The following is a 14,866-nucleotide window of genomic DNA, read 5'->3' as shown; positions in this document are numbered from 1 at the left end:
ATACACAACGCCTGTTGTGCCGAGGTTCATGTAGACAAAGACGACATGAATGGGCCAACCCATCGATTGACCTCGGTACAAGCCGAAACTAGGAAGAATCAAAGAAATGATGCTAGGAGAGATCTTGTAGATCCACGATCCAACCGAGAAAGGCACCAGCCATATGTCAGAAACGCCATCATGCCCCCCTCCCACCACGAAGAGGGCCCATCTAGTCTAAGGACAGGGACTCATAGGAATGAGAGAGGTATGCCCCATTTACTATCCGTTCATAATTTTTTGTGTCGCCCTCAGAAATAGTCTACGCATTGGAGAAACTCGGACCAAAAGTAAAGTGGCCACAAAAGATGAGGTCAGATCCAAGCACTAGAAAGTTAAACACCCTCTGCGAGTTCCACCAAGGGCGAGGTCACAAAACTGAGGAGTGCAATGCCCTAAGGCAGGAGGTCGTGAACATGCTTCATCAAGGACACCTCGAAGAATTGTTGAGTGACCGAGGGAGGACCAACTTTGCCTGAGGACGTGAACAACACCAGGGACCGCCGAAACCACCCTCACCGACTCGTACCATTCAAATGATCATCGGGGGCAGCGACAACATTTCGATCAACATCGTAAAGTTCACCATAACCCATAAGCTCAAACAGTCAATCACTCATGAACGGTATGACGAACTCGAAGTAAGTATCATCTTCGATAAGTCAGATACCCACGGTTTGGTTTTCCCTCACTATGATGCCCTTGTTATCACTTTAAGAATATTAGATATAGATGTAAGACGCATTATGGTAGACGATGGGAGCGGCGCGTGCATTGTCCACCCTCGAGTACTTGCACAAATGGAACTCGAGGACAAGATAGTGCCACGCTGCATCACACTAACAGGTTTTAACAATGCAATTAAACGAACGTCCAGGGAAATAACACTCCTTACCCTGGCTGGTGGCATCACTCTGGAAACCACATTCCACGTCATGGACCAGGATACGACGTACAATGCCATAATAGGTCGACCTTGGATACACACCATGAGGGATAGCTCCTCCATCATGTATCGAGTTATCAAATTTCCAACCCTATGTGGAATATTCAACATACGAGGAGAACAACGGACATCTCGAGAATGCTAGCGCATTGCCCAGGATTGTACATATACCCAACAAATGAAGGGCAAAACAAAAGATGCATAGCAATTAACAGGGTCGAGGTCGAGATGTGATGAAAAAGCAGACATCATCAGAGATCCAAAAACAATAGACGCCACAGGATCAATCGTAGAAGACCTCGACCCCGTCCAACTTGATGATAACGACCACAACAAGAAAGCATACGTCGGCTGCAAGCTTCAAGAACCAGGTAAATTTTGTCAATTCTTAACTGCTAACGCAGACTTGTTTGCTTTTTTCCATGCAGACATGCCAGGTATCCCGAAGGAGGTCGCCACGCACAAGTTGAACGTCGACCCTTTCTACCCCCAGTAAGGCAGAAGTTCAATTCCGCAATAAATGATGCAGTTCACGAGGAGGTCGCAAAATTGCTAGAAAATGGCTCCATCAGGGAATCAAAATACCCCCAATGGGTTGCCAATGAGGTCATAGTGAAAAATAAGAACGGAAAGTGGCGGATGTGCGTAGACTTTACAGATTTAAGTAAAGCATGCCCCAAAGATTCATTCCCGCTACTTCATATCGACCAGCTCATTGACACAACGGCCGGTCATGAACTGCTGAGATTCTTAGATGCCTACTCGGGCTACAATCAGATCCTCATGGAAGAGGAGGACCAGGAGAAGACCACCTTCATCACCCACCAAGGGATGTACTGCTACAGGGTGATGCCCATCGGACTGAAAAATGCGGGGGCGACATACCAATGTTTGGTGGCCAAAATGTTCAAAGACCAACTCGGCAATACCATAGAAGTCTACATAGACGATATGTTGGTCAAGTACAAAAGGAAAGAAGATAACATCAACCACCTGAAAGAAGCCTTCGATATACTCAGGCGGTACAGAATGAAGCTAAATCCTGAAAATATGCATTCGGTGTGACCTCAGGAAAATTCTTGGGATTCCTAGTATCGCAAAGAGGTATCGAGGTCAACCACGACCAAATCAAAGCCATAGAAGGAATATCAGAGCACTTAACCAACAAAAAACAAGTTTAGAGGCTGATCGGCCGTATCGCCGCCCTGTCGAGATTCATCTTGCGATCATCTGACAGATCCCATAAGTTTTTTGGCGTACTCAAGAAAGACAACGGCCTCCAGTGGATTTCTGAGTGCGTTCAAGCCCTGAAGGAAATAAAGTCTTATCTGTCATCACCGCCGTTGCTTTCCAAAGAGGAACCGAGGGAACGCCTTCTCATCTACCTCACCGTATCTGAAGTAGCGGTGAGTGCAGTCCTTATCCGAGAAGATAAACGTATGCAATCCCTCATCTATTACATTAGCAAAACCTTAATCGATGCTGAGACGAGGTATCCCTACCTCAAAAAATTAGCCCTGGCCTTGGTCGTAGCTTTATGAAAGCTTAGACCCTACTTTCAGTGCCACCTCATCTTGGTAGTCACAACTTTCCCCTTACGAAGTATTTTACATAAGCCCAAGCTAACAGGCAGGTTAGCCAAGTGGGCCATAGAATTAACTGAGCATGATATCACATATCAACCGCGGACGATGATAAAATCACAAGTCCTTTCCGATTTCGTCGCCGACTTCAGCGCAAAAATAAAGCCCGAATTAAAAAAAAAGCCGCCCACGCTTCTCCACGAACACAAGATCTATGGATTTTGTACACCGACGATGCTTCCTATGCGTCGGGGCCCGGACTAGGGCTTGTGCTCGAAGTCCTGAAAGGGGAAGTGGTTTGCCAGTCCATAAGGTGCCCGGACATGACTAACAACAAGGCCGAGTATTAGGCCGTGATTGCAGGGTTAAGGCTAGCACTCAAGTACGGGGCGAGGCAGGTCATCCTACGCTGCGACTCTCAACTCGTCGTCAACCAAGTCAAGGGACTTTCCAAATCAAAGAACAAAGGTTACAAAAATACCAGACCAAGATCTGCAAACTACGGCTAGAGTTCGACGAATGCTAGCTCGACCTAATCCCTCGAGCACAAAATATCGAAGCAGACGGCCTCACCAAATTAGAGGCAACAACTAAAAGCATAACCGGATAAGGAAACGTGGTCACCTTCCTCCACTCATCGATATATCAAATCGAGATAAGGACTATAAATCTAACTTGGGACTGGCGCAACCATATTGTTGCATACTTGTAGGAAGGCATACTCCCAGATGATAAAAAGGAAGCCAAGAAGCTCCGGATGCAAGCGGCCAGGTATAACATCATCCACAACGACCTATACAAAATGACGTATGGCGGCCCCCTAGCGAAATGCTTAGGCCCGAATCAAACGTGGCGCATCCTAGAAGAAGTCCACAAAGGCCACTACGGAGCTCACTCAGGCAATCGAGCTCTAGTCAGATATCTTATACGGGCAGGTTACTACTGGCCTACCATGAAAAAAAAGGCCGCAGACTTCGTGAAAAAAAATGACCAATGCCAAAAGTACGCCCCAAATGATCCATCACGCAGATGACCATCTCCACTCGGTCACTCCCCCTTAGCCTTTCATCGAATGGGGAATGGACATTGCCGTCCCCCTCCCTGCGGGGCGAGGTAACATACGATTTCTTTTGGTTTTAACTGATTATTTTTCTAAATGGGTAGAAGCAGGAGCATTAGCCCAAATACGCGAACATGAATTAATCGCCTTCATATGGAAAAACATTGTGTGCCGCTTCGGCCTCCCCAAAGAGATCAGTTGCGACAATGGACCCCAATTTACTGGAAAAAGGCCACCAAAAGTTTTGAGAAGTGGCATATCAAAAGAATACTCTCCACACCATACCACTCTGCGGGCAACGGGCAAGCAGAATCCTCCAATTAATCAATACTGAACATCATGAAGAAAAAGTTTGAGGACGCCAAGGGATTATGGCCGGAGCTATTACTAGAAGCGCTTTGGGCCTATCGCATAATGCCAAAGACAAGCACAAGATAATACGCCCTACTTTTTAGTTTATAGGACTGATACGGTAATAACAGTCAAAGTCGGAGAGCCTAGTTTGCGATACTCCCATGAGAGCGGGGCGAGGAACGATGAAAGCAGAAGGCAAGATCTCGACGAAGTCGAAAAACGGAGAGATATGGCCTACATAAGGATGATCACCCAAAAATAACAGGCAGAATGCTATTATAACAAAAAGGCCAAGATCAGACTGCTCAAAGTCGGGGACTATGTGCTCAAGGCCAAAACACAAGCAAGTAAAGACCCACGAGAAGGCAAACTAGGGACGAATTGGGACGGTCCATACAAAATCATGGTAGCAGCAATTAAAGGGTCATTTCAACTAGAAACAATGAAAGGAAAACTACTACCAAATAACTGGAACGTCGCCCACCTCAAGTACTTCAACTTTTAAGAAAAAGTGTCCTCCAAGTCGTACTCGTTTTCCCTCACTTGAGTTTTGTCCCAATTCGGTTTTCTCAAGGAGGTTTTTAACGAGCTGACAAGGGGGACACTTCAAGTCGAAATACGAATGGAAAGAGACACCAGATGGTTAGTTCATTGCCCAACCTCTCAACACGTCTCCAGGTCACCCAATGATGGGACTAGATAGACTGGTACTGGAATGCCATCCAAATAAATATGTATTGATAATGTAAACAAAAATGTATGAAGTTCGCCCATGTTTTCACCATAACAACATTGCCTCAATATCTACCCGGCCCCCGACCACAATTAAGTAAATAACATTCGACCTCGTTCGAATTAACTCACATTCGACCTCGTTCGAATTAACTAAAGTTCGACCTCGTTTGAATTGACTAACATTCGACCTCGTTCGAATTGACTAACATTCGACCTCATTCAAATTGACTAACATTCAACCTTGTTCGAATTAACTAACATTCGACCTCGTTCAAATTAACTCACATTCGACCTCATTCGAATTAACTCACATTCGACCTCACTCAAATAAACTCACATTCGACCTCGCTCGAACCAACTGAATACATAACATTTGAATTAACACCTACTAATCCCCAGGCATGACCAAAACCAAATTTTTATGATTGAAACGATCAAACGACAAAACAAAAGAAAGAAGCGTGCAAGCCCGAACAGAAAGAAAAGAATTAGATACGAAACAACAAAATCGACATTTCATACTTCAAATATATTCCGTACAAAGGCTAAAGAAGATGCCAACAAAAGTATGTACAAGAGTTACAAGCAAAAGAAAGAAAAGCAACTACGCGCTACCTAACTCAGCAACACCATCTCCATCCGTCTCTCCACCATCGTCGTCTCCGTCGGGATACTCATCTTCGTACCAGGCATCCTACTCAATCCCTTCCATGTCTTTATCATCATCACCAGCTTGTGGTGTAGTGGGGTCATAGCCATAAGAAAATCGAGCTTCACATGCCTTAACACGTGCATTCTCTAAGTCGGCTTTCGAAACAGCCCCTGTCCCCATCATATCCCTGAATATATCCAGCTGGGCCTCGGCGTGAATCCTTTCCTCATACAAATCCCTAGGTACATCAGGAAACGAAGAAGTGAAGGATGAGGACGGTTGCACCAGTAACTGTACCTTTTCGGCCTCGAGGGCAACAACTCGATCACTAAGGTCCGCAGCCTCTTTTTCTAACTCCCATATCCTCTCATCAAGTTGCTCCTCTCTGAGCCTAGCTGTCTCCATGGTGCAATACCGTTCAGAACGGATAATACGGATCGTGCCCTCTAAAGCTGCCGCTTTACGCGCAGCTGATAACTGGGATGTCACTGCCTTCTCCAAAGCCGCTACCTTTTTGGCGACCTCACCACTCAAAATGGCCGCTGGAAAATTGACACTCCTCCAGCTCGGCACGCAACAAGACCACTTGGGCTTGAAGGTCGGCGCATTAGGCCTCGACCCCCCTACTCACATCGAGCTCCTCCTCTTTGTCCTTTAACGCCCCCTCGAGCTCACTACATTTTCCGATGACCTTCACCAATTCGCCATCCTTCTCCTTTAGCTCGTTTCGGAGGGCCCTGAAGTTGATACTGCCACCAAGTCACCGGCAAAGCTCACGATGCTTATCATGATATTTGCGATATTTTCGCTCCATCTTTTGGAAGATGGACTTACGCCTCTCCTCTCAGCGGGAACTTTCAATCTATAAGATCACAGTCTGGGAAGAAAGCCAGAGCAAGTAAGAACAAAGTCAGATTCGACATGAAAAATGAATATGGAAACAGAATACCAAACTTACCCTAAGAGCAAAGCGGACTATGCTCTTCGACAGAGTGGAATCCTTCAACTTCTCGAGGGTCTTACCCTCCACATCGAAACAGAGTGGACCAAGAGAAGGGACCACGTCCTCAGTTTCAACTAATAGATCCCGATCTAGATGGATCGCAATAGTCCGCGTGCTCCCCTCCAACCTCACCTCAAGCCGGGTGAGTCCTTCCCCCATCATCGTAACCTACTCGACGTCCATATCGGAGCCCGTCTCATAATCCTCTTCGGCTACACTTTTGCCCTTGGTATCAACCCGAGAGGAAGGATCCTCGACTGGTAAGAAGGTTGATGTCTCACCCCCTTGTAAGGCATCAGGGACTCACGCCGATGGCCCTTCAAAACTCGTTTCAACCTCAAGGAGCAACATACATCCCTCGCACCCCGACAAAGGCAGAATCGTGGACAGTGGCTCGACATCAGCCATGAGATCTATGATCGCTGTGTTTCCGATGACAAAGCCCTCCATCACCGAACTCCCTACACAGACACCTTTCTCGCTGATACCGATGGATAGCCTCTTGCGGGGAAGCAGATTATCATCATTCAACGACGATCCCATCACAGTAGTCGACGACCGAGCAGGTCTCACCGCAGCAGCATGAACAGAAATGGACTTCCTCTTACGGAATGCCGGAGCAGGAGCTTTCTGCCTCCTCGAAGACTCTCGGCTTGCGAAAGAGATTATAACATCAACTCTTAAAGTCATAAAGAACACGCGACCACAGTGTTAGGACAGTATATGTAAAAAGTCACTGTATATGAGTACGAACGGACAAACTCACTGGTCGCTGAAAGCTTAGGCCCGAACTTCTGGAAAAATGCCAACCACCCACGAATCCCCACTGTGTGAGGCAAGATCTGGCTAACCTAATCATGAATATCCATGACCAAATGAGGGGGCTCGGTCTCGACTGAACGAGAAAAAGATAGAACAGTTAGACTACGACCAGAACGAGAAAAATGAGAACTTAGTAAAAATACTTACGGGCGTAAATCCATGCCTCAGGAAATCTATTTGTGTTTGCCACCACGCCCTCAGTCTTGACGTAGAAGTAATTAAACCAGAATCGACGATTTGTTTTATCGTCCATCTTCACTACCAAGCTTTTGCCTCCATGGTGACGAAGGTGCAACATCGTCCCTCTATGGAAACTCGGCGTAAAAAGGTGCATCAGGTGGCGAAGAGAGACCGCGCGGCTAGCCAATTCCGCGTACTTTTTCAGCATGAGGATGAGCTTGTAGATATAAGGAGAAAGCTGAGCCGGGAAGACATCGTAGTAGCGGCAGAATTCCTCTACCAATGGGAGAATGAGAAAAGAGTAGCCCACGTAAAATGGATATGCGTAGAACGCACAATATCTAGGATGATGAATTTGCACCACATCGCGTCCAACCGGGACCAGATCGACGTGGACTGGAATTTTGAACTTCTCCCTGAAATTAGCAAGGGCAGCCATGTCCATCTCAGACTCCACGGCCTCAGGGTCATCCTCGGGCAGCTTTGAGAAGTCAGTTCTAGCCTTCTCGTTATGAAGAATTATTTCGTCCACCATAGGAAAGCTTTCATCTTCTGCAACAATAGCAGCCCCATCGTCATGGGGAGGCATGCGCACTGCCAAGGGAATAGGGTCAGGTACCCTCTCCCCAGAACTGGAAGACATATTAACCATTTTGATTTATGAATAGAGGAGGTGTAAAAGCAGAAGAGTCAAGAGTAGCAGGACCCACCAAAGTTAGTAAAGGCAGGAGTATGAAGTAAGGTCAAGAAAACAAAGATTCTGATTGAGGAAGGAAGAAGAAGATATGAAAATTCGATTTTTAGAATGCTAAGAGTGAATCGAAGGATTGAGTATCCCCATTTATAAGAGTTAGGGCATCAATATCGAGGAAGCAAACTGTCGTTACCTAACTCAAGAATCGAAATGGCATAGGCACGGGAAATGATACAGGGTATCGGAAAAATGCATAATAATGACGCATGATGACATGATGTCACTATAAAATAATGTGACCCGTGGTTGCGGCTCATGGAAGGCCACGCTTCCATCTCATCCGAAGAGCTACTACTCGACCTGCTCGCATAAAACTTATCAACCCTAAGTAACAGAGTCCGCTCATCAAGGTTGCCCAGGGTCGACATCAATAAGCGGAGGGACTAACTGTATAGGTCAAAATCTGCCTAAGTGGGATTTAGCATGGAGCGATATCGTGGAAAGTGGTATGGTCGAGGTCGACTAGTAGATAACGGGGCTCGTAGCCGAGCAGTCAATAATGGCCAAGGTCGAGTATCAAGGGCAGTACTAACGGCTAGTTTTTGTAATAGGATATTCAAGAGAATATTCCATTGAATATTCTTGGTGTCTATACTTTTAAGGTTAACTAGGGTATGTCCCATATAAATCGCAAAAGAGATAGGGGGAAAAGGGGTTGTAACATTCTCTGATAAGAACACTTTTGGAAAAGAAGACTTTCTCTCTAGAAAAGATGCAAACACTATCTGAGAAGATTCGATTACATATTATTCCACACTTTTCCATCAGATCCGAGAATAGTTCCAATATTATAGCATTTGCCTACCACTCATCACTGTCAGAAGGGAGAATCGTCTACCCCATTCAATATTGGGTAAATCATTCTCCTTATTTACGTTAATGCCATTTAATATTAATTATTGCTTGAAATTCTTCTATTATTAATGATCTTGAAACATTGAATGTACGCAACATTTAATCCTCCACCAACACCAATCGGTTTTATTTGAGTTGACTAGTTATAAGTCTGGGGATATTATTATTAACTAGGTTTAATCCCTTTTTATATGAAATTAATTAGTTTAATCAAATGTATATATTTTTTGATCAAACACTTTCATTATTATATATGCCTTGAAAGCATTCATCATTTGATTGTGAGCATTCATCATTTGATTATAGTTCTATTGACATTGGGACGAACATGAACCTTCACTGCTTGAAGCACTTGTACCACAAAAATGAGGTCTTGTTTAAAAACTCTACTGGGGACAGGTCCTAATACCAAACACCTCACCCTTCGTGAGTACTCTTTTCCTAGTACCTTACCAATGACATCATTTGGCGAAATTTGAGACTCGTCTATGGTGCTTTGGCTCAAAGCTAACTCAGTTCTTTCCTACACATACAAAATTCATTGTCACAATTAAACCAACATGAATGCATTTGTCTAGTGTACCTTACAGATCCATACACAAAGACTTCAATAGAGTGACCACCCCTCATTAACTTAAACCAAATAAAATGCATGACTACCTAAAAATACACATTTTATGAATCTTGCATTATATCATATTTCACGAACTGAAGACAGAGCCAACCTAAAAGTTTTTGCAAACAAATGCTATTCTATTTCAATAGGGGCATATGACATTCTTAGTGATTCTGTTATCCCCAAAGAATTTCACTTAATTTACATAAGTTCACATGTCATCTCTCGAAGGTATAGAGAGATAATATTCTATAGAAGGACCAGAAAAGTATGAAAGAATGAAACACTTGTTGCAACTATCCAGAAACTTGTGCACGAAAGAGCATATTTACCCAATTCTCACCTCAACTCACAGTCAGCTACTAAAAACGACATTTAAGTGATGTTGCCTAGGATGAAATGAGAAACTAAAGTAATAGGAACCAGGAAGAGCAACTAATTACTTGTAAAAGCATAAAGACTCTCTCCAATGCAATTTTCACGATACTCTTTCCATATAAATAAATCCCAAAATCTTTGACACCACTCCATTAAATACAATTGCCCTTTAGAATATTCACAAATGTCAAATATTTCAAAAAGAGCCACCTGTGTGTGGAATCGTCTGCTTTTTTCTATTTTCAGCATTTCTTTTACGCATTTCCTTATTAAAATATACTTGAAACTCAATTAGAAGAACAAATAATAATATAATTACAAAGACTAGTAGAAGCAGTTACATAAGTACCTTTATTGAATCTTTATATTGGTAATCAACAAAAGAAATGCATTGATCCCACGTAATTCCATCCGGCACATTATCAATAATCTTAGCTCTACTTTTAAGTGGATTTTCAGATACACTCCACAAGTTAAGCTTATTTGCAACCCATTACTTTCCAATAGATTTATAAACATGTTGCCACGCAACTGACTCGGTTGTCTTAAAGAAGAACTTAGGTTTCAAGAATAAAATATTGGTTAGCATATCTATTACATGCAAATATAAAGTTCAAAGGCAAAATAGAGATATAGTTGTCCTTCTCCAAAAAAAAAAACCCAGTGATATAGTTGTAAGAATATAGAGCTTATTACCTTTATAATTTGATCAAAGATGCTGTTGAAGTATGACATAGGTAAACTCGACCATTTCTCACAGTGGATTGGAAATAAAGCGGAGTCACACGCTAAAACTCCACAAAATCCTGAAAGTAGGCCGCGTGCATCTCCAAATAGTTCATCCAGGTAATCAAAATTAACCACAATACGTTCTTCACACGTTAAATTTAGCACTTCTTTGACTTTCACTTTTAGTTTTTTGACATTTTCTTCTGAATCTGTATAAGAAAGAGATCAGATGAAGCCGTGAAAGAGATGAACAATGGGTTAGAAATGACTGCTGAATATGTACTAATAGTCAAAAGTATTTACCTATTACTTCTACAGTCCAATGGATCCCATAACGCTTTCTAGATGCGGTCTGAACTGTTGGAGCTAGTTGTGATGACTCCTGATCTGTTGGAACCAGATGTGATGTCGAGTGAACTGACCGAAATGGTTGTGATGTAGAGTAAAATATCGGCATCGGCTGTGATGCGGCCTGATCCATCGAAGCTGGATGAGATGTTGAGTGTACTGATCGAGATGGTTGTGATGCTGGCGGAAATGTTGGAACCGCCTGCGATATGTGTTGATCTATCGGAGCTGGATGAGATATTGAGTGAACTGATCGAGACGGCTGTGATGCCGACTGAAATGTTGGAGCCGCCTGCGATGTGGGCTAAAATGATGGGGTCAAATATGTTGTTCCTAAAATGACGTGATATGAGGTGTTGGCACGCATGGCGTTGATTGCAGAAAAGAAGGTGTTGATTCAGTACCTTGTGAAGTAGGTACTGACTGATCTGAATTTTGCTTTTTCTACAAATGCTTGAACCTTGGCATATCTGTAATTCAATAATGAATCCTGCAGCATGAAGAATAAATTTAATAAGCAGGCAAAGCAGATCCACAAAAAACTTCAATATAGAAGAATGGTGTGCAAGTCATAATCTAATTTAAGATATACAGATAAATTTACTGAAGTTCTCTTTCTCATAGCTGGTATTATAGCATGCTCACAACCACAGGAAAAATGATATATAGGCAATTTCTATACATTCAACAATGCCAGGATGTTTTAACAAATAAACCAAAAAAATCAAGAACTTCCAGTAAGGTATTGATACCCGCCAATTGTCCTAAATACTTCTCACATAAAACGGCTACCTTAATATTGGAAAATACAACAACATCATGAATGATTGCATAGTCTCTAAGGATCAAAATATTATTATGCATACCACAATACCAAGTTAAGATATATTATAGATCTGAAAATAATAGTAACTGAGAATATCAAAATAAGAAACCAATATGGTTAAAAAGTGAACTTTCAAAGAAATGTTTGAACATATTAGATCCACATTATAATAGCTTATCAAACACTTACTGAATTCTGAGAAGAACCCGAGTAACAAACAATCACAAAAAAATCATAAAGAATAAAGATCACTTTCTTAGCAGAAAGATAGTAAGTTTTGGAAAAAACACTAATCAAATTTTCCTAATCAAGCGAAAAACAACATCAGTTCTATAAGATAACAAAAATTCTATAGCGAGACAGAACCCCTATATCAATAAAAATTAATAGAGATAAATAACTAATAGAGTTAATAGCACGTGATATCCTACTAATGTAGATACTTTTGTACACACATTTATTTCCAAAATATTTAATTTGCCCAATAGCTAGAGCCAAGACAATATTACCACAATTACAGATAATTTCAATAATATTTCAGCAGATACTTATACGGATACCACTCTCTTGGACTTCATGTCACACTTTACGCCCTTCCAGCCACATGGATCAGCATCTTCTAGTCTCCAATGCATAAGAACACTGTCTGAACTTGGTATTGCGATCCTAAAATTAACAAGTGATTAACCAACAAAAACAAAATTAAAGTCACATGCAATTGAAAAACACACCAAAATTACAGATTATACAAACCCAATAATGGGGAAGATGAAAGACCCATTTTGAAGAAATAACATTACACAAAACCAAAAGTAGGGTAGAAAAACTTACTGTAATTGAAGATACAGGTCGATTACTATGCCAAAGTGAGTGATAGAGATGCTTATGCCACTGTATAGGGGAAATAAAGAGGAAAATTGAAGAAAAAAAAGGGGAAAATGAGGATTGAGTTCAATTCTTACAAACAAAATGAGAAATTTACACAAAACTTCCGATTTTAAGAAAATTAAAGTAGAAAGAAGCATGAAATTTGAGTTAATCTCTCAAAATTGAGATCATTACCTTGAGTTGTGGAAAAATGTTAGTGAGAAGTAGAGGAGCTTTTGAGGTTTTGTTATATTTGAGTTAATCTCTCAATATTTGTATTTTATTTCAGCCAAAAATTTGAGCAAAGCCACAACAAAAGTGTGGGAAATGATAGCACGCTAATTTATTTTCCAGATGGCGTAGGTTTCGAGCCGCCGCTATTTGATTATATTGTATCGGTTAAGTAAACCCCTGCTATTTAACGAAATTTACTAGGGTTGGAACTGACCCCCCCTATTAAACAACCTCAATCTAGGCCTTTTTTTGTAGTGTATCCAGGATTAAAAATAGTCCCGAGAAAACGTATACCTAGGATAAGTTATCCCAGAATAAAGCAGTGAAATTATCAATCCCAGGATTAATACAACATACCAAATAATCAACAAGAAATAATATCAGTATAATTAATTCCAACATAACTAATCTCAGCATAACTAATTCCAACATAACTAATCCCAGCATAACTTGTCTTCAAACCAAACAATCATCCCTTAGTGTGGGAATAGGTTTTAGACTTGGTAAAATTTTATATTATTATTATTATTATTAATATTTCTATTTTTTTTACTTATTTTAGTAACGATAATGATATAATAAAAGGAAAGAGGATTTATATAGTAACTTGTTTGGGACTGGTTGTTGCTGTGGTTGGAAGAAAGTTGAAAATTATACATTAACCATTGGATTTTGTAATGTAAGTTAAATGCCAAAGGTCTTTTGCTTACTTTGGTGAAGTTAGGATATGATTTGCTGATCTTTTTGAGTTGACTACTCTTAGTGTACGTGCGGCGTACGTATTTTTTGCGTGTATCAATAAAAAAATATATAAAATCTAAAATAAAAATAAATTATATGTAATAGCAGTTGACATCGAGATAAATACAACATTAAAAATAATAGTATATCAATATTTTTACTTAAGCAGTCATATTTATCTAATAATGTAGATAGATATACATATAAATGACTTAAAATATTTTTTTAAACTTAAATATGGTCTTTATGCACGTACATTACATCGTATTTTGTGTTATTACAAGATTTAAAAGTAAAATATTGAAAAATGTATATATCACATTTTAAGGAGAATTTTTTTATACTTTCTAATAAATGAAATCATCTTGTAAATTAAAGTTTAAGTAAGATTAGCATATAAAAGAAAATAAATTATATTTGAATTTGTAAGGATCGACCTAACTCATGACAACTTTTATAAAGGAGCAATGTAAGTTCTTTGATATACTTTGAAGTCGTATAGAATATTTTTTTTAAAACAGTTCTTATTTGTTTTTCTGAAAATATGCAATTATGTTATACGTAGAAGACTAGTAAGGCTGAATTATGTAAAAAAAAAAAAGACTTAATTTTGACATTTAGAGGCAAATTCACGGCATAAAAATCTATAAGGAAATAAATAAGATATATTTGGAGGTTATGTAATGATCCAACCAGTTGTTTGGAGCATTTGCATTCCGTTCAGTTGTTTGAAATCTTGAGTAGCTTCATATGATATATTATGACTTGTGTAGATCGTCGGTTTTGGTTTTCAGGTGCTTCAGAATGGATTCGGAGGACTAAACCTCATGTTAGAAGCTTTAGGTTGGAAGAGTTGACCAAGTTTGACTTTTATATATTTGGCCTCGGATCGGAGTTTTGATAGTTCCGGTAGTATAATGACTCGACCGGTCATTTTGAGAATTAGCGTACCGTTCGGTGACTTAAGGTCTCGAGCAGCCTCGTATCATGTGTTATGACTTACGTGTGCGGTTGAGTTCAGGTTTCGGATGATTCGAGATCAATTGGAATAGGTCCATTATGTCATTTATGACTTGTGTGAAAAAATTGAAGTTTATGTAATTATTGAGTTACATCAATAAAATGTAATTATTGTGTTAAATTA

General features: G+C 40.6%; 1 protein-coding gene across 2 annotated transcripts; it reads right to left on the bottom strand.

The window, feature by feature from the left end:
• Positions 1-9,227: 9,227 nt before the first annotated feature.
• LOC108947109 (uncharacterized) lies at positions 9,228-11,624 on the bottom strand. Of its 2 annotated transcripts, none has more exons than XM_033659053.2 (3): positions 11,010-11,461; positions 10,674-10,915; positions 9,228-9,506 (listed from the first exon to the last, which is right to left on the bottom strand). In XM_033659053.2, exons 1-3 carry the CDS (start codon positions 11,185-11,187, stop codon positions 9,276-9,278), a joined length of 651 nt encoding a protein of 216 aa, XP_033514944.2. In that variant the 5' UTR covers positions 11,188-11,461; the 3' UTR covers positions 9,228-9,275. The 2 variants fall into 2 exon arrangements, 1 of the variants encoding a protein (XP_033514944.2); XR_011411283.1 differs by lacking the exon at positions 9,228-9,506 and adding an exon at positions 11,475-11,624 and having other exon boundaries at positions 10,239-10,915; positions 11,010-11,085.
• Between the last annotated feature and the right edge of the window lie 3,242 nt (positions 11,625-14,866).

The sequence above is a fragment of the Nicotiana tomentosiformis genome, chromosome 9 (genome assembly GCF_000390325.3).
Source record: "Nicotiana tomentosiformis chromosome 9, ASM39032v3, whole genome shotgun sequence".
NCBI lineage: Eukaryota > Viridiplantae > Streptophyta > Magnoliopsida > Solanales > Solanaceae > Nicotiana > Nicotiana tomentosiformis.
Note: the sequence above shows the minus strand (reverse complement) of the source record. Positions and strands in the feature narration are given on the sequence as shown.